The 26,528-nt window shown below is 43.8% G+C and overlaps 1 protein-coding gene across 9 annotated transcripts; it reads right to left on the reverse strand.

The window, feature by feature from the left end:
• Window positions 1-15,730: 15,730 nt before the first annotated feature.
• On the reverse strand, window positions 15,731-24,593 carry RNF6 (ring finger protein 6). Of its 9 annotated transcripts, none has more exons than XM_063331516.1 (5): window positions 24,488-24,506; window positions 23,566-23,674; window positions 20,499-20,711; window positions 19,798-19,905; window positions 15,731-18,581 (listed from the first exon to the last, which is right to left on the reverse strand). In XM_063331516.1, the coding sequence occupies exons 3-5, from the start codon at window positions 20,689-20,691 to the stop codon at window positions 16,864-16,866; spliced, it is 2,019 nt and encodes a 672-aa protein (XP_063187586.1). In that variant the 5' UTR covers window positions 20,692-20,711; window positions 23,566-23,674; window positions 24,488-24,506; the 3' UTR covers window positions 15,731-16,863. The 9 variants fall into 9 exon arrangements, with proteins under 9 accessions (XP_063187586.1, XP_063187565.1, XP_063187606.1 ...); XM_063331495.1 differs by having other exon boundaries at window positions 22,090-23,674; window positions 24,488-24,505; XM_063331536.1 differs by having other exon boundaries at window positions 20,499-20,706; window positions 24,488-24,502.
• Window positions 24,594-26,528: the final 1,935 nt, after the last annotated feature.

A 26,528-nucleotide genomic window follows, 5' to 3' on the forward strand; every position in this document is an offset into this window, starting at 1 on the left:
GGGCTTTGAGCAGCCTGGTCTAGTGGGAGGTGTCCCTGCCCATGGCAGGGGTGTGGGAACTAGTTGATCTTTAGGGTCCCTTCCAACCTAAAGCATTCTATGACTGTGGCCTGCTGCCAGCCTCCTCACAAAAGGTCTCGTTCCTTCTCAACTTGAAATATCTGGTAAATCAAGGATAAAAAAAGAAATAGAGGAAAGATTAATCAATATGCCACTTAACTCTTGCAGCACGTCACCTTTCTGTGCAAAACACTTGTAACCATGAGAATTTACCTGCCAAGGATGGGCAAAGCAGGAATTAAATTGAAGGGCAAAAAAATAAAAAGAACCCTCTTGATCTTTACAGATGCTGGTCTCAATCAGGCATAGCTAGCAGTGGTTGCCATATCTTAAAGTGGTTGCCTTCTCTACTAGGTGAACCTCAAGGTAGGATGGTTTAAATGAGGCAGAAGCTCCCCCAGGATGAGGATGCATTGAGTTTCGGAAAGACCTACTGCAGAAGAAATGGTTCCCAGTACCTTGAAGGTCTGTGAAAAATGGCCCTAAATCTGTATGTAAAGCACTCTGCCATACAGAGTTGTCTGGCATACAAGATATGGAAGTTGGGTGTTATTTCAAAGATTGTAAATGGTGCTAAACCACTGAAGCTGGCTGTACTTCAGTGTCCTCACATGTAGTATGGACACTGATACTTTCCAGCTACAACGTCACAAAAAGTTGCAAATAGAAACTTTGTTGACAAATCATTTTGGGCTTCGGAAATATAGAGTAGTATAGAACTGTGGCATTTTACACTAACTTCGCTGTGTGCCTCATAGTCCACCTGGAGACGTTCGCTTTGGGACAGCACTGCTGCAGACACATATTTCTTGGCCTGTGAGAAGCTTTTACTCTCAGGAATTTTGTCACTCTGGGAGAAGGCTGGCCCAAGGGCTTTTGTCAACAAAATCATCCCATAGAGGCAATGCAAAATTCTGGCGTTCCTGCATGCGTTTACCATTTTCAGCCCATGACACGGAGCCATCATGAACATGATTTTCTCCATCAGCTTACTCTTTCGCCTGTCCACAATTTCCTGTTGTGGCCAATGTTTTTATACCAGTAGGAATTGCCTGGAGAACACAAAATCAATTCACTTATGTTGTTAGCTAGTAGACACATTAAAGTGAAGTTTGCTTTGGGTTCAAGCTGTCAGATCAAAGTCAAGGAAAGTGCTCCAAAATGGGACCAAGAAAGAATGGCAGCTCCTGGCTTCATGTTTACTTTTGTTCAGAAATTAACCCTCAGGTGAACTGTGTTTACAGTACGCTAAAAGTATTGTTGACCGTAAGCCGTCAGCCTGGAAGCACAAGTAGCAGCTAAATGCACTCGTTCCTTCTCATGCACTGCCTTTGCTTTCACCTCTGTGCCCTCAATGTTCTCCAGGAGTGCTCCAGCTAACACACCATCTGGCTCACATCTAGGCAGGGCTGCTCCATCACGTAAATTTGACTAGTCGAGCTCCTCAAAGAGATTTAATTACCCAAACCACACTTACCTCAACAAGCCTGAGATGTATCCCTGTGGAAGGCAGATCCCTGAGCATTAGCGACCAGGCATTTGAGTGACGCTTAATGGCATGGAAGAAAGAAAAAAACATCTTCGCCCCTGCATAGACTGCGAGCATCAGAGGACCTGCCTGCAATATCTGTCTCCAGTCACAAATTGATATAATTGTACATTACAGTCTAACGTGAAGTCGAGGGGAAAAAGTGGTCGGCAGAAGTGTCTAAGGAAATGGAGTATGCAGGATAATCTCAGTAACTGAGGAAGAACCCGAGTCCTGCTCAGCAGGCTTTGGAGTAGGGCCAGCAGGAAAGCTAAGTGTGCAGTCCGGAGGTGAAGGTGAGTCGGTTGAGCTTCTGAAGGCTCACATTCATTACTAACCAGCTGACAAGTAGCAGGTTAGCCCTGAGTTTTGAGAGAAGAAGCAGATGGTTCAGCTGTGGAGGACTCACCTTTGTCATTTTGTTATGGAACGCCTGTTTTTGTCATAGCACTGATGTGTGCTAAATTGTGTATTATTGGACCATGAGTCACAGCAGTATCATTCCCTGAGGTCTGTCATAATGGCTCCATGGTTTGAATGATGTACCAAAAAACAGGAGTCGGTATTTTTCAAATTACAATGTGCTCACTTTTCTAGTATTTATAGCAATGTACTTTCAAAGAGCTCACTATGCATAATAATTATTTCAATGTAATAAATAAAGCAAAGGCAGGAAGAATGGTCCTGTGGTTAATGTGCCAGGCTGGGAGACAGGATATCTTTATTCTATTTCTGACTGTGCCAGATACCGTCTGGGACCTTGGAGAGATTGTTAAGCCCAAATTTCCAAAAGATGCATCCTTTGCTCCAATTACTAATGTTATGCACAGAGTTTGGTTCTGAAAAAAAAAAAAAGAAAGAAAAAAAGAAACACACTAACACACTTTACTCAGAATTTATTATTAGTATAGTAGAAAACTTCACAGTCTAATCAAAGAACTATTAGGTGAGAGCTAACTATTACAGAAAAAGAAAGAAAAAAGAAGAAATTAAAGAATGCTACTACCCAAAAAAACCAGAAATAATAATGCGGTTCATTTTTTTTTGTAGACACACTTTTCCCATCTGCCCTTTTTTTGGTGTTGTGCTTACCCTTCCACTGCCCCTCTGAGAGCCAGGGTTGATGGTGCCAGCCTTCCTCAGGCAGTGGGTGTCAGGGCTGCAGCTGGTCATTGGTGTCTTCCCAACAAGTTCTGTGCTAACAAAAGCAAAGAATTATTATGAGACTATTTTTATATGTTTTTAACATGCCTTTACACCTTGCTCTTTCTTAGTTTGTCTACACTCCACGTTACATCCAATTTTACTATATGTGATGCTATTTATGTATGTTACATACTTGTTCTTTGTTCTTTTTGTTATGCCTCAACCAGCTTTGCCCAGTTCCCAGGTCTGCACTACTTTAGCTGACTACTGGAGAGCTCTTTGTAGCCCTGAGTTCTCCAGTGCCAAGGCTGTGCCCCATTTTTTGTCATCCTGTGCCTCCTCTACAGTGTCCTGTGTCCCCACTTTCAGGGGACTCTGCTGTTGTACCTGTATTCCTCTACATGAACAGGCTGCCCAGGGTGGTGGAATCACCATCCCTGGAGGTATTTAACAGATGGGTAGATGTGGTGCTGAGGGATATCATTTAGTGGTGATTTTGGCAGGGTTAGTTTGATGGTTGGACTTGGTGATCTTAAAGGTCCCTTCCAACATGGACAATTCTATGATTCTATGATTATGTTAGTTATAAGTATCTCCTTCTATACAGTATAAATTCTTGTCGCTATCCATACAAAAGCTACAGTTGTACCCTACTAAGTTAAGCAAAAGTAAAACAGCTAGACATAGCCACCTGCTCATTAGAGGTATTGCTGTTACAGCTAAAGAAAGCAAAAAGAAATACTCAGGCAGGTCAAGAAAATTTCCCACAAAACAAGTCTCAGTCCTGAGGCCTTGCAAAGTCAGTACAAAGCCTGTGGCCTCCTACCAGCAATGGTGTTATTGGGCTACAGGACTGGAGTAATCACACACTGATTCAGTGACACTCACTTTGTACTGTTGTAAAAAAATGCAGAAAAGGAAAGTTGGTCCCAATCAGATGTGTTCAGAAAAATGGAAAAGAAGCTTGAGATTACTGACACATTTATTTGTACACTTGTTAAGATGCAACCATACTTTGCAGCAAGTGTGTAAATGTTCCAAAATATGTTTTAAAACAGCTGTTACGGTCAGGCCATCATCTGATTGGAAATAGAGTTCAGTATATAGTGTATCTGTGACTCACACATTATTTAAAATATTTAGATACCAGGAAAATTAAAATGTCATGTATAACATAGGGTAAGTAAAAAATTATTTTAAAACCACTGTTTTAAACCATAGTTTAATATAACAGAGAGGCATTTTGCATACTCTAGGAACCAGAAGTCACGGCACTCCTTGTTTGCAGTGTTTTGGTTGACGAGGACAAAAGGCATGTTGCTCTCTCTGCTAGCCAGGAAACTTGTCCGACTTGTGCCCTGCAAGCTGAGGTTTCTCCCATTGGTGAGAGCTGTTTCTGCAGGCCACAAACCTGCTCCTCAGACACTGGTCTCCAGGCAGCGTACCGAGAGGCAGTATCATCATCCCCAGTTCCCCAGGGCAGAGGAGGCAGAGATGGTGACTTCTTCTGGGCTATCTGGAAAAGCAAAGCCCTAACAGGGAACCCAGATGTCCTGAACTCTGGGCCACGGTGCCTCTGCCATGAGGAACGCCTTGTTGCCGCCGCTGGCAACCAGCAACAGGCGCCGGGTGAGCTGGCTGGCAGCAGCGGCGGCGGAGCGCCGGAGTCGCTGCAGCACCTCGGAGAGCTCCCGCCGCGCTCGAGCCGGGCCGGGGCCGGGGCCGGGGCCGGGGCCGAGCCGGGGCCGGGGCTGCGCGTCCGGACGCGCTGCCTCCTGTCGCCCGGCGGCCGGTGCGGAGGCGCAAAGCCGCGTTTGGGGTTTTGTCGTCACTCGCCGGTGCGGTTTGCAGGGGAGGGACGGCGAAACGCGCCCCGCCAGGCAGCTGCCGGCGCTGGGCCGCTGTGGTCCCTGCGATACCGCTGGTTGCCCGGTGTGCGAGGGCTTGAGGACACTGCGTGCGAAAGGGCACAAGGAGCCATGTAACAGCCTGAGAGCTGTGCCAGTGAAAATTCTGTCAATTAACTTTGCGGTTGGATTTGCTTGGTTTTGTTTAAAATTGAGTTAGTTTTAATTTTATTTCAGAATTACCATTCCTTTCAGGTGCTGTCACCACATCAGTATTTCCACGCCCAGCGAAACCGAGGGTGCTGTGTCATGTCAAAGAAACCGCCGCCTTCCCTCCTCTGCGGTGCCCGGGGAGCAGCAGAGCAGGATGGGAAACCTTTTTTTTGCCCCAATTCCTTATTTTTTTGCCCTCCCTGTGAGGCGAAGGGAGGGCAGCGCTTCTCCCCCCGCACCCCCCAGTGCCGTATTCCCGGGTCACCTTCCCTTTCTGCGAGAGGTCCCTGCTACTGGAAGCACCGCCAGGTCAGCGCTTGCTCCTTGTTGAATGGCGCCCTCTTCTGCTGTGCGACACGTCTTCATCTCGGAAGATGGAGTTTTAATCTTAATTAAGCAAGTCCAGGCAGCGCACAGGGATAAGCCCTGGGCTCCTGCGGGCCCCTCTGCCCTGGGGCTCCGGCCGGGCTTTTGCCCTCTGCAGGCTTCTCTCCCAAACAGCCCGTCTCACCCAAATTGGTCTGCCCCCAGTCCACATCTACCACCACCAAAGTTAGACTGAATGACAAGACGGTATTTTCTAAAGTTTTGGGTGTCTCACATTGCGTTACTCTCAGAGGCATCACACAACCTGGTTCATATAGTGAGGCGGGAAAGGAGCTATAACTTAATTCATGCAATGGGCCTGAGCACAGTATGGACCCAAGGGAATAATGTGAACTGAGTGAGCCAGGAGGTTGGAATCAGTGTCTGAGATCCAAGCACAAGAAAAAAAAAAAGTTAAAAAAACCCAGAATCTGTAGACTTGTAGATGCCTTGAAAAAATAAGGGGCTAAATTTTAGAAACCTTTTGCTGAAATAGCCCCAAGCATCAATACCACATCCAACAGAAAATGCCAAGAAAATAACACTAAACAAATGGAACAATCTAACTAGGAAGAAGGTCTCAGCTGTCATAATATTAGGAATCACAGAATCACAGAATCTTAGTGGTTGGAAGGGACCTTTGAGATCATCGAGTCCAACCACATAAAAAAAAAAAAAAACCACAAAAAAAAAAGCACCCACCAACTAAACTCCACACCCACAACCCCACACACAACACCCCACCACAAACCAATAATCTTGGGCACTAGAGCATGCCCTGAAGAGCCATGTCTACATGTTTCTTAAATACCTCCAGGGATGGTGACTCCACCACCTCCCTGGGCAGGTTGTTCCAGTGCCTGACCACTCTTTCAGTAAAGTAATTCTTCCTAATATCTAATCTAAACCTCCCCTGCCGCAACTTCAGACCATTTCCTCTGGTCCTGTCATTATTCCCTTGGGAGAAGAGGCCAACCCCTGCCTCTCTACAGTTTCCTTTCAGGTAGTTGTAGAGGGCAATGAGGTCTCCCCTCAGCCTCCTCTTCTCCAAACTAAACATGCCCAGCTCCCTCAGCCTCTCCTCACAGGACTTGTTCTCCAGACCCCTCACCAGCCTGGTAGCTCTCCTCTGGACACGCTCCAGCACTTCAATGTCTTTCCTGTAGTGAGGGGCCCAAAACTGAACACAGTACTCGAGGTGAGGCCTCACCAGTGCCGAGTACAGAGGCACAATGACTTCTCTACTCCTGCTGGCCACGCTATTCCTGTTACAAGCCAGGATGCTATTGGCCCTCTTGGCCACCTGGGCACACTGCTGGCTCATGTTAAGCCGGCTGTCCACTAACACTCCCAGGTCCTTTTCTGCCGGGCAGCTTTCCAGCCACTCTTCCCCAAGCCTGTAGCATTGCTTGGGGTTGTTGTGACCAAAATGCAGGACCCGGCACTTGGCCTTATTAAACCTCATCCCATTGGCCTTGGCCCATTCATCCAACCTGTCCAGGTCCCTCTGTAAAGCCTTCCGACCCTCAAGCAGATCAACACTCCCACCTAGTTTGGTGTCATCCGCAAACTTACTGAGGGTGCACTCAATCCCCTTGTCTAGATCATCAATAAAGATATTGAACAAGACTGGCCCCAAAACTGAGCCCTGAGGGACACCACTGATGACCGGCCACCAACCAGATTTTGCTCCATTAATCACAACTCGCTGGCCCCAACTGGGCCCAACTGTAGTTGGGGCCAATAGGCCCCAACTGTACTGTCTATATGATGATAAAGTAGCCCAAGAAAAGGACCTGGATTCAGACATGCAATAATTTTAACTTAGTCATTAAACTATGATGCTGATATTTTTTCCTTATGATTACCTGGTTTTTCCCGCAGAATTCAATTTATGTATGTATATGTGCGTGTATCTATATATACATACACAGACATAACCTACTGTGTTAGGCAAGAAATAATATGATTCGTTACTCTCACTGTATACATATTCAAGTTAACCGCTACACATACGCACATTAACTACTCACCAGCTCCATGCTCATACACATACTGGCATTCCCTGTTCTTTTGCTATTTATAGGTACACTGTTACCATTGAACAAATGGAATAAACTGCATGCAAAAGGTGTTTAAAAATTGGTAAGGGAACAGTACTATTAACCAAAGCGCTCTATTCATGCATCACTCAGATAAGGGCAAGACCTATGTATTAAAATAGTAACAGGGTGTGCTTTCCTGAGCACTCATGCTTGAAGGTAAAAGGATGAGCCATTACTAATGTAGCTCAAACCTGTGTGAACTGCAAAAATAGCTCACAGGCTGTGTAAGGTATGTCAAATGTTCAGGAGAACCAATGTTGCATAAGGAAATCCATTATAATGGAACAGGCGTAGAGGAAGGCTTAATGCTAAAGATGAGGCAAAAACATTCAAGATAAAAAATAAAGTGCTTTTCTTGGAAGTAGGAGTAAGCAATAGACTGTATCTATCCCACTTTACTCAGGACAAGAACCCCAACTGTGGGTTATAAATGCCTGAAGTTAGGCCTTTAAAAAAGACTGCTTAAAATAATGGGACAAAGCAACCACACATTATAGCTGTTCTACCTGTAGAAGAAAATCAGAGCTGTGTTTGTTTTGTTTTATTGTGTATATGTTTCATTCTTGCACCTCAGGCAATTTACATTACACTAAAGATAAATTTAGCGGTGGGATAAACACCTTCTGGAGTAAGCGTGAATGCCAAGGAGCAACTTGCACTGAGCTGGATTTTGGTGAACCTGCTACAGGTCTCATTTAAATTAGTCAAAGTCCAGTGTAAGCCCAGGGAAAGAAAGGAAATGGGAAGAATTTTGCTTTGAGGTACCTTGTGCTGCCCACAAAGTGTGCTAACCCCATTCCTGCTGGGAAGGAGAGCAGGCTGGGGCAGGGCAGGGGGGGCTGCAGGACACTGTGCAGCGCTCGCCTGCTGTCGATGGTCTCTGCGTACAGGCTGAATTCAGATCAGCTGCGCAGCATCTCAGGAGACCAAGTGATAACGTTTCATTTTAAAGACTCATCTCTCAGCGCTTCACTGTGAGCGCACCCATTTCTTTTGTTGTGTGCTGCTCTCGTCAAAGCTGGGCGTGCACAGCTCCATAGTTACAGCCACATTATATGACCAGGAAACATTTGGTGAGGCCGCATCAGGACTGCTGCGTCCAGTTCTGGGCCCCCAGTCCAAGAAGGACAGGGAAATGCTGGAGAGAGTCCAGCGGAGGGCTACAAAGGTGATCAAGGGACTGGAGCACCTCACTTATGAGGAAAGGCTGAGAGACCCTGGTCTTTTTTATCCTGGAGAAGACTGAGAGGAGATGTCATCAATGCTTATAAATATCTAAAGGGTGGGTGTCAAGAGGATGGGCCCAGACTCTTCAGTGGTGCCTGGTGACAGGACGAGGGGCAATGGACACAAGCTGGAACACAGAATTTCCATCTCAACGTGAGGAGGAACTTCTTTACCCTGAGGGTGGCAGAGCACTGGCACAGGCTGCCCAGAGAGGTGGTGGAGTCTCCATCTCTGGAGACATTCCAAACCCGCCTGGACGTGTTCCTGCGCAACCTGCTCTAGGTGACCCTACTCTGGCAGGGGGGGTGGACTAGATGATCTCCAGAGGTCCCTTCTAGCCCCTACCATTCTGTGATTTTGTGTTTACTGCAGAGCTTTTTGCCATTTGGCCCCTCTCCCCCATAAAACGCTGCAGACTGCAGTGATGTCTGGCAAGCGCACCCAAAAGGAGAGTCAGGTCTAAAAGCCTTTTTAGGAACTGGAAAATCCTACAAACCCTGAATCAACTTAACGTCAGTGTTTCATTTCAGGGGTGTATGTTGCAAGAAGTAGTCCTTAAATTTTGAAGGAGTGAGGAAACTGGCAAGAATGCTCACTATGATTTGTGAAATGGTAATCACGAAATCTCCTGAACTGTTTGTGTTGTGCTGCATGGCTCTTCCAGCAGATATCAGGCTGGTTGAATTCCCACATGAGGGCCAGGGCCTGTGAATGTGAGGCTTCTTCCAATTATCTGAAGAAGCCAATTATCTACTTCTTTTTCCTGATCAGGTGGTCTATAGTAGACACCTACGTCATCAACCATGTTGGTCTGCCCACTAGTTGTGCCCCATGGGCTCTCAGCTGGCTCCTCATCCATCCCAGCACAGAGCTCGTGCATTCCTGCTGCTCTTGCACACAAAGGGCAGCACCTCCCTGTCCCCGTCCTGGTCTGTCCTTCCTAAAGAGCCCACATCCATCCATTGCAGCACTCCTCCATGTCTCTGTGATCCTGATGAGCTCATAGCCCTGTAACGGCACGCAGACCTCTCATTCCTCCTGCTCGCTCCCTGTGCTGCGTGCGCTGCTCTGCAGGCGCTTCAGCTGACGATTGCCCAGGGAAGGTGTGACAGCTGTCCCCACCATGCTGGCCTGTAGGCACTTCCTTACTTGTGGGCACACACCTGGAGTGATCCCACTTCAACTCCCATCTGTTGATTACGAGGTTTCTCCTGTCCACATCACCCTGCCCGCTCTGCTTACCAAGCCCGTCTATCACTTCATTGCTTGGTGGCAGGTTCTCATGTCCCTCCCCACACCCTTCCTCATTGGCCTGGTAGTCAGGTTGATTTCCTCACCAGGGTGGTTGGGCTCTGATCAATCACTTGGTAGTTACTCCATGACTGCACAGGCTTACTTCAGCAGGAGCTTGGCCATGGGGAAACACACCAGCTTTTAAAAACAATTATTTCCCACCAAGGCAAAAGCATGAAGGGGCAGAACGTGACCTGCTATAATTTACCATCTCCTTTCATACTTCCAAATTTGCACATGGTGCTAATTGTTGTGTCAGTAACTCCAGAAAACTGTCCTCTCACACATGCCTCCGATTCCTTTATGTACTTAAATAATTATTTTTCATACTGTCTGCCTTATATTAATAGAACTAGGCTGGGCAACTCCGCTTGCCTATACAAATTCAGCCATGGTTATGCCAGAGCTAAGCCAAACCTTATTGTCATATTAACATAATTTAACCACACCTGTGGCTTAGCAAGATGCTTGATGCCAAAACCAGCCTGATAACCCAGTCCTTATGTTCCGAACTATCATATTTCATGTTCCATTTAGCTATTGTTTTTAGATGAAAAGGCTACCTTTATAATTCAGTTGTGTATCAGACAACAAGACACCTAATTAACTAATTCCCTCCTTGTATTTCTAAAGATCTAAAAAACGAGCAGAATAACCACTTGACATTGAGTCAAGCCAAGAGAGGTTGTGCAACCTACCGTGGCAATGCCACTGCACAATTCTTGCATTATTTTGGTTAATTCAGATTAGAGTGTCTGACCAACCTCTCGGTCACAGCGCTGTGAATACACGTTGTTGCTCAACAGTTCTCTGGCATTGCTTTTCTGGTTTATGGTGCAGTGTAAAGCAAACATCACTGTTATGGTACAAGCATGTCACAGACCTATTGAAACACAATACCAGTATGATGTCCTTGTATTAGTTTTGGAGCTATTCTGGGATACACTGCGTCCAATAAACCCTGAGACTATGAAAACCAGGAGTGATAGCCCTGTTATCCCAAATGTCTCCCCATTTCTAGACATGTACATGACTCACACGAACTTTTCAGTAGTGCCAGGGGAAAGTACTTTGCAGAAATAGTCTGTTCCTAAGATGAATGAGTGAAAAAAAAGCTTGGAAATGGTTACAGGTGTACAAAAAGATTGAAGGAATACAGAAGGGAAGGAAAAGGAAGTTGCAAAGAGTCTGAGGAATGGGATGAAATTAAACCACTTCTGCCCCATTTCCAGTTATTTGGTAACACAGGAACACATTTCTACATCATACATTTTTAAAGAAGAGGCTATTAGAGAGGCATACAGGGCCATAATAGCAGCCATAAAGTCACTGATAGCATCACACATGTAAGAAATGGAAAAATGTATTATCTCAGCCTGTTCAGTCTCTGTATCTTTCCAAGGGCCCCGTCCAGTCCGGCTCTCTGGGTTGTTTTCAGCATTAAGGCTTTCTGGAGAGGCTCTGGGTTAGTGCTGCCAGTTGACCTGAATTTAATATTTCAATGGAAGTAAATTGTTATTTTTAAAACTTCTACCTAATTTTTCTATTTCTTATCATAGAAATAAATTACTTAATGTCATCAATAAAAGTCATTTAACATGTCACTCATGCGTTCCAGAGATAAAGCCAGCCTGATGCCAGTACCAATAGTGGTGCATGCTGGAGCAGGAGATGACCAATAGCAAATGTCTACTGGAGATCAACCAAAGATGGCTTAGAAGCCATTTCCTCTAGTTTGAGGGTATAATGCTGCTCATCTTTAACACCTTCTGTAACATTTTCTTACAAGCCATACAATTATGTTTATGTAAGCTACGTCCTATTAAATACCTGAATAGAAGACAGTCAGATGGAGAAATAGATGCTTATTTAAAAAAAAAAAAAAGAGTAAAATTTCTAAGCACAAAGCAGATCCTTCTCTTACAAAAGTATTAAGAAAAATCACGATGAACAATAAGCATCATGAAATAATACATGAAGACGTAGATCCTTCCTTTAAAGACAGGAATTTAAAAGCATGGAGTAAAAAACACCCCAAGGCATATAACAAGAGACAAGGAAAAATTTGTTCACAGGTCAGTAAGTGAACCTGACCCAGCTGCTGCTCTGAGAGGCCGCATTTGCGGGGAGAGATAACATCAGCACGGAGAGGCACTAGAAAGCTGACCTCGGGTGCCACAGGCAACCTTCATTCTCACATTTCCCAGCTGTCGTCCTGCTCAGCGACTGAACGTTTTGTTTCCGCACAGACGCGTGAGTGCTCAGCTGTCTTTTCCCTTGTGCTGCACACCAGTGCCACCAGTGGTGGTCTGGCTCTGTTTGAAGAGGTTCATTACCCCGACCTAAGAGCACCCTATTCCCTTGACTGTAGTTCAAAAGCTTCAAATCTTTTACATCCAGTAGGCATCATTACTTATGTCACGTAGTCTTTTGTAAGATCTTCCCTGTACGTTAACCTTCACAATAAGATGAATCAACAGGCTGCAAAAACACTCCGGCCACCTGGAGTTACACAGAATTGGATGCAACCTCCCTTTGACTGCTATGACAGACACAAAAGCTCCAGACTTGCTCCGCGTAAGCCTGTGCCCTGATGAGTAAGCGTTCTTGGTCCACACCAGACAGGCATTATTGTCCCTTGGACTAGATCAGTGCACGTTATGTGCTGCCGATGAAAATCTTCCACTTTCTGTTCGGCTGGGAGCTGGCACACCCACGCTGCCACAGCTCCCACTGCGCCCGCCGACAGGCACTGCTTCATCTTGAACTGGTAGCGCTAAACCGTCTGCTCACCAAATTAAACAGCTGCTGTCACATGCGGAAAGGTACCTCCCTGCCCCTGCTCTAATCACGCTGACACTGGCTACAGCCAAGACATGGCACCATGAGCGAGCAGCACAGCCATCACCTATTCATCAGTGGCAACCCTAACGACCTGCTGGGGCCTGGCTACACCCCCCACTGCTGCCCTGATCTTGCTGCTGCTGCAACCTGCGCTCACTGGAGGAAAGCCGCCACAAAAATCCCCATCATCTGATGTTTATGCCTTCTGTAGTAATATTATAAGGCTGTCCTGTGAAGGAGGATATAGGCAAAGGCTACTGCACCTTTCCATGAAATATGTGAAGAGTAAGTATTACTCCTCTCCTCACCCCTTTTATAAGCAAGAGAAAGGATAAAACATGTGGTTAGTTCATCTAATCAGATGGAATTCAGCAGTAACTAAAGGAACTTAATAACAAATCAGCTTCATTCTACCAGTGCTCTGCTTGGCTTTCAAGTTCTCCTCAAGAAGTATCAGGTTAAGGACAATTACCTGTCATGGTTTGGGGCAGACTGGCCAATCAGAACAACAGATGGCCCTCCTCCCCCCTCCTCAGAGACGAGAGGAAAAGATAAGGAGATTTATGAGTTTAGAAAAAGAACTAAACTACTTTAATGGAAATAGAATAACAAAAAAATAAAGAAAAAAGTATACAATACATACAAAACCATATCCAGCTCCCAGGATGATGATCCCGGGAGCTGAATTCCAGAACTAGAGTCAGGAATGCTCAGATTGGGATCAAAGGCAGACGAAGAGACAGGGTCCTCCTCAGAGGTCAGCCATTGAAGAAAAGGCGAGCCAGAGCAGCCTTGCCCCTTTGATCCCTCAGCTTTTATACTCAGCGTGATGCAGGTGGGATGGAATACCCTGTTGGTCAGTTTTGGGTCACCCGTCCCGTCTGCTCCTCCCTGCAGGTGGGTCCCCTCTACGCTTCTCCGCTTCCGACCATCTAACAGGGCAAACAGCGAAGTTAGGTGACCTTGGTTGTTATAGCAATAAGTGTAAGCAAGAGCCCCTCTGCATACCACTCCTTGGTGTAATCAGGTCTTATCACTATGAGAGCGAACAGTTTCTGAACAATACGCTGTTAATTTCAGACTTTAGTCAGTTAGAAGAGGCCCACCTAAAAAGTAAAATTACAAATCAGAAAATTCGTTCTGTTTTACCTCAAACCAGGACATTACCATATTTATTTTATTAAATTCTTCATGTGTTTACCTCTAGTCCCCTTTTACTGAAAAAATTACAAGTTTGCTGATTAAGTAGCTAGAAATAAATGGTTAAACTTTCAATTAGAAGGCATTTCTAGTTAAATACCTGTGGTATGCGACATACTTATCAATAATCAGAAAAAAGAAATATGTAACAAGTGATAAAATCTGCAAATGGTACAGAATTACTGGGCTATTAGAAGCAAAGACAAATCACAGGAGGCAGGGTGCGCAGGATGACAAAAGGGCAGAGAAAATATGACTTGCACAACATACAAAGTAAGAGAAAAAAATACACACAAAAAAGAGCATGCAACAATCCATTCTAAATTAGCAATTAACATTCAGGGAAGTGATTGTGAAATCTTTTTGCAAAACTTATGAAGATATCAGCTCAGTGTTGAGCAGCAATCAAAAGCAAACCCCGAGTATTAGAAATTATTTAGAACATCACAGAGAAGAAAAAAAAAAGTTATATCACCACATAATGCCGAGTGCATCCACGTGTTGAATTCTGCAGAACCAGTCCTCCCATTTCAGAAGAGCAACAAGTACAGTTAAAAAATAATAGCTTCTATATAAAAAGAACGAGGGATCTTAAATTAAGCTACTAAAAAGCAAGTATAAAACAAATACTTCTCACAAAAGACAAACTGTATTATAGCTCTGCAGTGGGAAGCTACAGAGATCAAGGAAACAGATGGGTTTGAAAAGCGATAGGAAATGCATGTTTCCTATCCAATAGCCTATGATTTCTATAGAAAGCTCTCACTGTGCTTTTGGATATTCCCACACAGCAGCTCAGTTACACCTACCCTGTCACACAGGATCTTGTCTTGAACCACGTACAAGATTTTGTACAAGAAAATTCCATTTGAATGAAAGGCAGCCCAGGGAATCTCCCTTTACCTCTAGTGCATTAGTGTAGCAGTTGAGCAGGATTCCAACTAGTTAGTTAAAACAGGCAATACAAAGAAAAAAAAAAAAAAAAAAAAAAAAAAGAGTCCCCTATAGTAAGGACTTAAGTTAAAACTGACCTTTGACGAGGTGATCAGCAAGGCAATGGTGAGCCAAGGCAGGTTTCTATAAATGTGTCACTTGAGTTAGGCAGCTTTGAAATATAATGGAAAAACATACGGAGACAAGGAAGTAACAGAAGCCACACGTGTATGTAGATACTGTCAATATCAGGAGCTAACAGAAAAAAAATAATGCAATGTAAAATAAGCTAGTTCTGATAATCTTGTTTAAATTTCCTCACTCTTTAATATGGCTAAGGAGGCACTCAAGAAAAGTGTCAACAAGATTTGCAATAATTAGCTGTCCAAATCACATCAGAGATCTTAATCATATCCTTAAACTCATCTAAATCTCATCAGAGAATTTCGTAGAGCTACTTTTAGGAATACAAAGCACTTCTGTGGAAGTTTTGACACAAATTTTTCCACCTGTAAAACTGAAGTAGACATCCGGCAGCTTAACATGGGATTTTATAGTTTCCCTTCAAGGATGTCATGAACGGATGTTTTAACTGAAGCACCTGGCACAGAAGTGCATTTGTCAAGGCTGTCTATAGGCAGAGAAAGTCAGCAGGACTTCTTCACTTTAAGTACTCTTTCTACCGCTCAGAACATACACACGTAAGTGTATGGCACAGCTGCCTTTCTCAAAGGATCAAGATGCACATTGCTCATAAGATGAGCTTTCTAACTTTCAGCTTACTTCCAGAAGCCCCAGGAGCGCTTTGCCTTGCATTTTCATCTACCATAGCAGCTCACACACACATCGTGGAAAGGCAGGGACACAGCTGGGGAAAACCAGGGAAAGAATAAAGTGAAAACTGAGACTGAACATCAAGAATCTTCTCTACAGGATATGGTTCAACAGGAATTCACACAAAGCCTTAATTATTTACTTCACAACTTTATTTCCTTATTAAGTTATTGGTATAAAGTTTAATATCTAATTATACAGTAATCTGGGGAGTTTAAGGGAAGCTTATTTTGTTCTTTTTAGTGTCTTTTGCCATTCGGTCCTCAGACATGTTTTAAGAGGACTAATATTATACGTGTACCTTAAATTTCTGTACAAAAACACTTCAAGCCTTTTTTTTTGTTTTCTGAGTAGGATGCAGAAATCATGCATATTGTAGACAATATAATGGTCAAGGAAATAGTTTCCTCTTTAAACTAAGGCGGTTAAAAACCCATGAATATCAATTGAGTAATTTGGAAGAGCAAAAAGGCTTCCTCAGTGCTCATTTATTCTTTGAGCAAATATCATGTTCGGTAAGACACGCCCTCTTGGAATTATCATTGATTTGATTGCTGTCTGCATTGAAAAGACAGCGATTGTCAAAGACAGCATTTAATTATGTACATTTTATAATGTCACTAACCCATCCACTTTTGAATATGAACTCATCAGCCTTAAGCATTGTGTAAAACCACATGCAAAAATTGCCATAAATTTTTTTTAAACAGAACCAAATTGGCAAGTTTTTTTGGAAAGGATATTTCAAAGAAAAAATATACTGTCTATTAAAATGAGCACTTCAAGTAACTTAAATATCTTTAGCAAACATTTCCAGCAAGAGACTCTCTGTAAAAGAAATTGTTCTTAGAACAAAAAGCTAATGAATGGCTATTTAGACACTAATTTTTCAACACAGTGGTGGGTCTGTGTGAAACAATTCGTAATCTAAATAAAGCAAGTCCATTACACTGTTAAAAAAACATACATTAAGCAGGACTGATTAACTATTGCATTTCTGTATTTACAAAAGTGCTTAGCATAACAAAATTACCTAAAAAAATATAAACTTTACTGATATTATTTGGTTCTATGTGTACTCCTAGGTCTGCACTTGGAGAAAAATAGTATTTACATTGCTAGATTTAGACAAGTTCCCTATTATTTTTAAAGAAATTTAACAAAACTCCCCACACAAATGGACCCCTATGTAAGTCAATTAATTCCATCTGGCTCATCATAAGTAGAGCAAAAGCAAATCCTTGAGTACTGAGCAGTATAAATAATGTTAGCCATTGTCTGTGGCATTAGACCCCAATACAGGCTGCCGACAAATTGGGCAAGTAGAGTTTTCAGAAAGCCAGCGATCAATACAATGAATATGAAATTCATGCATACAAGGTAACTGCCTTAGCTTATTCCCTGTCACATACTCATTAATGCAAACACTACACGTTTTACTCATTTCATTTTCAGTGTGAGTATCCCCATAGCTCCGGGTAGAAAGATTGTCAATCTGCTCTTTGGTTAAACCTCTTAAACGATCGTCATCGTCGTCTTCATTCAGCAAGAAGAAGTGGGCAAGTCGAAGTATGGGCAGCGTTCCATTTTCCACTAGGTTGTTAGCATCTTGAGATCGCCTGTTATCTTGGTTTTCATTACTGCGACCATAGCGTCGAGTATCATAACTCTGTCTGTTTGTTTCCCTGCTGCCTTCTACTGCATGCCCATTTCTAGATGAAATCTCACGTGGATCACTGCTACGGTTTGCTGAACTTAAGTTACTCTGCTCTGACTGTAGATCCGCTAAGCGATGACCACCTCTTTGCACTTCTGAGTTAGATTCAGTTTCCATTAAAGAACTCAGTTCTCCAAAGCCTGTCATAATTTGTCTAAGGATTGATCGAAGAGCCACTGATGAAGGTTCCCCAAGCCCAGTTTCTGAAATCCGACGAAGAGGTATCCGTATAGTGCTAACGTAGGTTCGAATACCCGCACGTTCTGATCGTGATATTGTACGCCGAAATCCCCCACTGTCACTTTCAAAGGTAACTGTGTTTTCTGACATTCCTACTCTAGAACGAGTTCTACTGGCAATACTGTCCCGATCTCTGTTTTCTCCAGGACGAATTCTTCTCACCTGAAGATCTAACGTAATTGTTGGATGCCTTCTGACAGCAGCTACTGGCCTACTAGATTCCTCCTCTCCCAAAGTCACTCCTGAGGATGGGGCTACACCAGACGGTTGAGAAGTCTGAGTGTTACCTCTTGCTTGTTCTTCGTCAGGCTGTGGAGAAGGCCGAGCTGTTTGTCTTCTACTTCTGTTGGCTTGCTGTGCATTTCTATCCTGCCTCTGCACGTGTTCCTCAGTATCGCCTTGCCTTTGCAGCGGAGAGCGGCTTCGGCTACTTAAAGTAGACCTCAGCCGCAGAATTTCTAGTCTTTGGTTTGCACTCATCTGAACAGTAGTTCTAGCTCTACCTCTTCTGACTCCTGTAGAAGTACCTCTTTCTTGCGTTTCTCTTTGTTCACCAGTAGCTGCAGAATTATTATGTGCACTATTTGTTTGGGAAAGGCCTGTCAACTCCCTCGTTCTACTCCTGAGCCTCCCCAAGACTGGATGAGAGGCTGCTTCAGAGCTTTGTGCCACAGAACTTCTTACAGACCTGGTCCTTGCAGTGCTTGAAGCCTCACTGTTTGCCTCTCTTGCAGTCCTGCTCCTCGTTCGTGATGTTACTGGACTGACAGCTCTTTGATGTCTTCTATCTGAAGATGTTCTGCTACTATCATACTCCTCACCAGCAGTTTCAGAACTGTTATGCTCATGATTTATGTTGATTTCAAGACTAAATCGAAACTCCCCACTGTTTGGATTTGTTCGACTCACGGCTCTCCAGGTTTGGTTCCCATTCTGTCCACTGCGAGTGGCATTTCCTGTGCGACGAAATGTGTTCAGCCATTCAAGCAAAGAGTCACCATTTGAGTTTTCTCCAAGAACATCAGAATCTGAAAGAAACAAAGAATTGCAAGCATTCATACAACTGCACACTCAGCATACTACAATGTACTCCAAATCCTCTATGTTTGCTGGGCTCTGACTTCAGAAACATTACAGTAGCAGGACAGCTACCTTGCTATGCTAACGCAATTTTGATGAAAATATGCTGTATGTAAAAACATCAGCAAAACTCATCAGAATTTTTGTCTCACCAGCAGATACACAGACAAATTAAAGTGCCCAGATGGCCTCTTCTGAGAAAGTTTTCAGATTCAGGCAGTCCAAAGTTAGTTGTATTTATCCAATATCCATCCCTCGCTTAAGCTATCAATTTGAGGGTATCCTTGTCAACTAATTTTGCTAAAGCAAGGAGAAGTACGACAGATTTTAGATTTTGTCTTCTTCTGGCAAACATTTAAAAAAATTGTATTCTATAAGTAGCAGAATAAATGATGCATGGTTTTAACGGATTTGTTCCTTTTGTGCAGATATACTCTTCTCCTACTACAATATCCACAGCTCCGTTCCCAAATCTCTCCAACTATAAGCTCAAGAACAGACGCAACCATTGTGGTTAATGCTAACTTCACGTATGAAGAAAGCCAACGGTCATGATCACAGTGAAGGTTTTCCCTTGAAGGGGTAAGATTAAGATCCGTCATCTCCCTACTTTCATGAAACCTGCAAGAACTTTGGTATCTTTATTTCCAAGTTGCTAATTTGTCTCCTAAATCTGACTAGAGTTGGCCAAACAATTAAGCCAATATTGCTGGGGAAGTGAAGGCAAACAGCGCACAGAATAAAAGCCTCATTCCATTAAAACAAATGCAAATGAAACAAAAACAACAAAACAGTGGAGACATTAACTGTTTCACAGTTAACTTCTTTCCTGTTCCAACTCCTCTAATACATGACAAAACTTCTTAATTAGAAGAATGAAAATTATTTTTGTGACATTAAGTTTACTAGAAAAGGGAAACCAGGTAAAGAGAAGAAAGTAAATTGCGGCTGATGTAAGTAATTTTTCATGAAGTATTTCAAGTTTGTTTTCATATCATTAGGAAATCTCTCTTACCTTGAAAACAATCCATAGAGGCACAATGAAAAAACAAGACTTGAAATGGCTGGTACTGAAATCCAGTCTTTCTTTTAACTATTTGTACAGAACAATATTTATCCATCACATACTCTGTGTATCGATATAAACAAATGAAGAATGTTTACCTCCAACAGTTCTGCCTTCACCTTCTCTGTTATTCAGATCAGTCTGTGATGCCAGACGCTCCTTAGCCCCCTCCAAGCGCTGATGCAGCTCTTCTGCTGTTATTTCCCCTGAAATAATTTCATTTTTGTAATGCTAATAGATAAGACATTATTATTAGCTCAACACAGCCATGCAGAAATAACAATATTTTCTATCTGAAGGCAAATCTTCAGAAATAAGGTAAAACTAATGAAACCAAAAATAAAACAGCACTAGTGTGAGACTATAACGCAGGTACGCAGATAACAGAGGAAGTAGGTACTAGGGTGGGGGAAAGAAAAAGATGCTGAATGCATGTCAAGAGCATGCCAACTTCCAGCAAAAACTCAAAGCAACTTGCAGCAACAACTCAGAGGCCCCCAAAATTGCCACGTACCAACAGATATACTTTAGTGTACCAGATGTTAATTATTTGGGTTTGGATATTACCTGTATATGGAGATGTTGCATCTGAAGGAGTTAAACAGATAAAGACAGACTAAAAATATAATTTGTTAATTTTAACTGGATATCATTAATTTTTGAATGGAAATGGAGGGGTTCTTCCTTTCTACAAAGCCACAGAACTCAGGCTACTCGAGTCATACAACCACATGCGGTGCCTGACAGCAGCAGTGTTACTTCACATTACATCTTTCTACTGAAGGTACCCACATCTTACCAGGTGTGCCAAGCAGGTTGCTGTCTCTCATTAACCTGTAGTCATCTTCATTGAGTTCATTAATGAATTGGTAATAGGCCTCCTCCCTGCTGAGGCGCTCCAGCTGTCGCTGTCTCTCATCTTCCCCACGACTAGGCCCTCTCGATGATGCCTGCTCATTGCCATTTCCTGCACGGTGCCGAAAGCGATCCATAATGATAATGCCAGGCTGTCCTGAACAAAACCAGAAGGTTAGACTGCACAGTAATTACAGTAAGAATTTACCTAATTTACAGTAAAAAGTTCCCAGCCTTTCCAATTAAATTAGTTTATTAATAGCTAAAGATGATTAAGATGAACCAAGCTCCATGTTACTTGCCAAGTCAACAGTGTAGTTTATCATGCAAATATTTTGCTTCTACCTTGCTCAAAAACAGCTAGAAGTCCCCTTTGCTCACTGAAAGGACACACCAGTTGGTACAGCAACTTTAAAATAAAAGAGCAATGATGTTTTTGGGTTTTTTAGCTAAATAAGGATATTCTAGAAAGTTAAAGGAATAACATAACATTTATTTCCCTTCTCCCAAGTAAAATACAACAGCAGCATGAAGTACTTTAAAAGCTGAAATGTCACTGAAAACATTGTTCTCTAATTATTGGACTGAAATAACCCTACATAGACTTCTGACAACCACAGACACTGCTTTAGACAAGACTATCTTCCACTTGAAACATTTGCTGATAAGCAGTTAAGACTACATTACTATCTCAGTCGGTACCACCTCTCCTATGTCACAAAACCTACAGATACATTTTTGGCAGAATTGACTCTTTCAACATGACGACATTACTGGTATATTTTCCTTGCAATCTCTAATCCAAGGATTAGCTAACAAAAGGATATCCATCTCCAGGAAACTGGTGTAAAACAGAAAGGGCTATACTTTACTCACAGTTCTGCAACACTTTCCAAATATTTAACTAGTGGGACCACACTATTAGAAGGTGTGAATAATCTTCCAGTATCAGAGGCAGGCATCATTTCTGTTGATTTCCATGCCATTACCAGCTCTCTCTGGCCCAGGACAGGGTCCTAACCAATCAGCTCTCAGAGCACTCCCCAACTTTTCTATTTCCTAAATAAAACCTGTTTTTCAACATTCAATTTGAAAGAAGATAAAAGTGTCATCCTTTCAATGGGGCTTCCCATTTAGCAAAAGACACTTGGAACACCTGCTGAGGCAAACACCTGACAGAAAAGATCACTTCTCTAAAGAGATCACGAGGCCAAAAAAGCCAAGCATATGGCACCATTCTGCTTATGCATGAAAATAAAGTTATTGGGTAAATACATTTTTCTGTCAATTCACCAAGGTATCAAAGTCATTCAAGTATTAATTATAGGGAATACACAGAACAGCATTCTCAGCACACTTCCGTAATTAGTAATAAGTCTTCACAGGAAAGGTGATGAGACAACAAACAGACCAAACCAGCTAACTATTAGACATACATTCAATAAAGAGTAAATCTTTATCAATGCTGCCAACAGATATTAAGAATAAGAAAAATGTATTTGCCAACAGCAGAAGCTGGCATACATTTAATATACCTTTCTTATGTTCTTTGTGGGATCCACTCTGATGCATCCTCGGTCTCCTTATTTTCCACCCCATATGCTACTTCTTCCCTTCCCTTCCCCACCCCCCACGGTAACCACTTCTAAACATCTCTTCCCAATCAATTTTTACACTCATCTGCCTCCTGTGTCCAACACTGAGTTTCAATGTATTTAATACTTCCTTCCTAGCTCTTTAACTCACTGAACCTGAAATAAATCAAATCATAATATCTCCCTTTCAAGACATTTTCTATTCCCCTAGTATTTGTGGGGGGGTTAAATTTACCGTGACTTTTTTGGTTCAGCATCCCAAGCTGTAGGTAATCACTGACTTCCATTTCCTATAAGGGTTACGTTCAAATCAGGTCCCTTCTCCTATCACATTTCTAAACATAAATTTCTCAGCCAGCTCTTTGTCTTACTACCCTGGTTTCCTCAAAACAATGTAATTCCTCCCCCCTCAACACACAGTTAGCATTTATTACCCTGATGACACCCATCACTTGACTATTATCATGAAAATACCCAATCCATACTGCAATTAATATTAAAGTGCCTCTGTCCCACATTGCTTACAACTTGAGATAAATAAAGCTGGGATGGGAAATCGGACAGAAAAAAAAATCATTTAGTTTCATGTAAGGTTTCTATTTAGATGAAAGTCTTAAAACAACTAACATGTTACTTAGTCAGTCACCATAGTAAGCTAACCGACTTCCTGTGTATTGCTGCACAGAAAAAAAGACACATAAATTCTTAAGATGAAAAATCCACCACATGTAGTCCCCCTCAATCTAAATTTAAACTGTTGTTCAAAAGAGAGGTTCTTTACTTTTCACTTCTAATCCACAGAAAATCTGGAAATCTCTTCTTCAGATTTTGTGGGTGGTAGAAAAAAATTACTGTTTTGTTGACAACTGTATGGTAGGATGATTAGTCACACTCTTTAAATGACTCACTTAGAAACAGTAAGAAGTGTGCAGTGTTCGGTTGTCCCATCTGTTTAACATAACTGCATGGATGACAACTACTATCCATATTTATCAAACGCCATCAAAACTAACTTTGGCACTTAACATGTTTCAGAGTAGTGAAAGTTGAAGAGTATTAACTATATCAAAATGAAATACTTTGCACATAAAATATTTCAGACTATTGAAAAGTTGAAGAGTTTCAACTACCAAGATGTAAAAAACTGAGATCGAAACCGAGTTATGACTCAGGATTACTCTTCCTTTGCAAAGAAACAGGTGCCACGTGACAATAGTTTATCTACATTTTCTAGATTTTTCAACCCAAGACTAGCTCCTGTAGTTCTTAATTCATAGTTGCTTCATCCCATTCTCAAAAACTTACATTCATTTTTACCTAAGCAATACATATACCTCATGCTTTTAGGTTTTGGCCTCTCTCCATGAATTACTACCCCCAATTCAATTAAGTATTCATTTTCTGAAAGACTACCACCTGATTGCAAGCAAGACGACTACGGAGTTTAGATGAGTGAGCCTCCCCGAACGACAGGGCTGTTTAGCATTTCTGTCACAGCCTGCAGCCTCCAGGCGAGATGATCTCACTGAATTCGAAAAAAAAAAAAAAAAAAAAAAAAAAAAAAAAAAGAGAAAAAAACCCCAAACCCAGAAACTCCTCAAGAACCTGGGGATGGAGAGGAGGGGGAAGGAAAGACAGACAAAGGAAGAATCAGAAGGTAATCAGGAAACAGGCCGCAGGACATCCAAAGCGATCCAAGCCCAGGGCCCGGGGCGTCCGCCTCCCCCCAGCTCCCAGCCGGGCCTGCAGACCCCAGGCCCGCGCCGACCTGCCGCTCCCCGGCCCTTCCCCAGGGCAGCCGCGGGCCGGGCCCTGCGCCCTGGGGCGGGGGGTTCCGCAGAGTCCCCGGCGGCGCCCGCAGCCCCCGGCCCGGCCGCCCCCGACAGCGCCTGTTGCCAGACGCCTGGGGGAGGGGAGGCTGAGGGGAGTGACTGACAGGGCTCCCGTCCAATCACCTGGCCAGCTCGCGGTCACCCACCAATCACACACGGGCAGGGCAGCTCATGTCCTCCCGCTTCTCTCCTCCCCAGACTCCCCGGTCGGGCCCCGCCACTAGCCGCTACCGGCCGGACCGGCTCCCTCCGGCGCTGCCCGCGCCCCCGCCTCCCCTACCCGACAGGGAGCGGCATTACCCGCTGCGACACACCGGAGAGGCGTGCATGCCACCGCCTGCCCCGCGGGAGCCCGCTGAGAGCCCGTCCCTGCCTGCCGTCCGCCGCGCCGACCGGGGCGGAGCAGCCCCGGCTCGGCCCCCCCCTCCGCGCTCCCCTTCCCTTTCCGGCGGCCAGCCGGCTGGACGAACCGACCAACCGCCGCCTCACTCCGGCACGACACCGACCCCTGGCTGTGCGAGCGACGCGCTCCGACCCCGATTGCGGTCCGGCTCGCTACCGGCAGCCGCCAGCACGGGTTCCGACCGCGCGAGGGCGGGCACCGCCCCCCGGCACCGCCCCCCTGCCCTGCCCTCCCCGCGCATGCGCGCGGCGGCCGTTGGGCCGTGCGCGCGAGTGGGTGGAGTGCGGGGGCTGCGCGTTGGTGCGCCCTCAGTAAAACTTTGGGTTTGTTTGGGTTTTTTTTCCTGTTTTGCTTAACTTGCCGTCCTCCCTGCTTTTGAACACGTAGAGGAAGCCGTCCCGGGTACGGCGCTGCGTTAGCAGAGCCGCTGTGGGTCACAGCTGGCGCGGGGATCCCCGGCCTGGGGGCGTGAGGCCTGCCGGCAGCGGTAGCTAAACTGACACAGACAGGGTTTTGCAATGCATCGCTTCTCAGATGTAGGACAGCGTCAGCATCCTTAACCTCATCAGCGACCATTATTACATTTTGCCAAATCAGCATAAGATCACAGCTTCAGTGACTCGTTTGGTACCTTTTAATAAATTACATGAGGAATAAGATAAATCACCTTTTTCCCCCTGCTCTCCTTCTTAGGCCTGTATTTTTAGGTGGATAGCTTCTCCCATTTCCCAGGTGCCTGCCTCTCCTTCTTGACCTGGTTTGAGGTAAAACAGGTTTACAATCAGCATCATTTTGGTTGGGAGGGACCTTTAAGATCATCGAGTCCAACCATCAACAATGACAAAACCACCACTAAACTGTGTCCCCCAGCACCACATCTACATGTCTGTTAAATGCCTCCAGGGATGGCGACTCCACCGCTTCCCGGGGCAGCCTGTTCCAATGTTTGACAACCCTTTCAGTGAAGAAATTTTTCCTAATATCCATCCTAAACCTCCCCTGGCACAACTTGAGGCCGTTTACCTTCCCTTCTGCAGAAACCTCCCTTCACCGTCTCCCTTTTCTAAAATAAACGAGCAATTGCTCAGTGTCCTCACAGAAACTGTTGTGTTTCAAGCTGTGATTTTAGTCATTTCAATTTGCAGAGCCTTAAAAGTTTTTCACACAAGATGCGAACCCTTTTACAAATTTGACATATGCTAATTGCTGATGATGTTGATAGCATCCACAAACTTTCTTTTCTGAGTTGCTTCTGCAGATTGTTTCGACACATGGCAGAAGCTGGCAGGCTATGACAGCGGAGCACGTTTCACATCTTAAATAAACTATTTGTATCAGCAAGATGAGAAGATTTTGTGAGAAGGATGCTTTAACTATGTGAAAGCACCTCATCCCTAGAATATCCAAACTGCTCATACTTCTGTTCAAACTTGCTTGCAGAAATAAACAAAGTTTGGGTATTTTTTGTGCAACTTGTCTCGATGCAAAGGCAAACCCTCACTAATGAGCGAGATGATAGGAAAGGCTCGGGACCGTGTCTGGGAAGATACCTCCACTCCCCACTTCAACTACGCACCCCAGGATTTCTTTATTCTGGCAGAGAAAAAGATCTTACACAAATGTTACATTTAGGTTTCGTGTTAGTTTATACTCCTTTTGTGCCAGTACGTGGTTTCTGTGAGACAATTTGACAGTGGGGACACACGCAGCACTGAGGCCATTGCCGGGGGCTACTCCTTACTGTTCACTGTATTAAAAAAATGGAACTCCCGTTGTTATTCATGTTCCTCGCCACAGTATGAATAATTAGTATTGTATTATGAGTTCCTTTGCCCAGAGCAATTAAAATACATTCTTCCAGAAGATCAATTTTACTTTCTTAGTAAAAGTCAGAGCATATAAAGTAGTGCCGGGATCCCTTGAAAAGTCAGTTTCTTCCCACAATTATTTTGTGTTGTATTTTTGAAATCTTTTCCTCTCATAGTCTGTTTTTAGTAACCATTATCCCACAGTCAAACACAACAACTTCTCTGGTATCAAGCCCACATATAGGCTGTTCACCCAGAAGCTGGTTGTAGTATGTTTCAGACAAATCAATGAACCTATATTTCCTTACTCAAAGCTTACACTGAATTAATTTTTCC

The sequence above is a fragment of the Chroicocephalus ridibundus genome, chromosome 1 (genome assembly GCF_963924245.1).
Source record: "Chroicocephalus ridibundus chromosome 1, bChrRid1.1, whole genome shotgun sequence".
Taxonomy (NCBI): Eukaryota; Metazoa; Chordata; class Aves; order Charadriiformes; family Laridae; genus Chroicocephalus; species Chroicocephalus ridibundus.

Coding starts and splice junctions, on each gene's coding strand:
- RNF6 (XM_063331495.1), bottom strand. CDS start 22,153: ATGGGGTGGAAAATAAGGAGACCGAGGATGCATCAGAGTGGATCCCAC. Junction 19,906..20,498: donor CAACCTGCTTGGCACACCTG/GTAAGATGTGGG, acceptor AAATTATTTCAG/GGGAAATAACAGCAGAAGAG. Junction 18,582..19,797: donor TGAAGGCAGAACTGTTGGAG/GTAAACATTCTT, acceptor TGTTTCTTTCAG/ATTCTGATGTTCTTGGAGAA.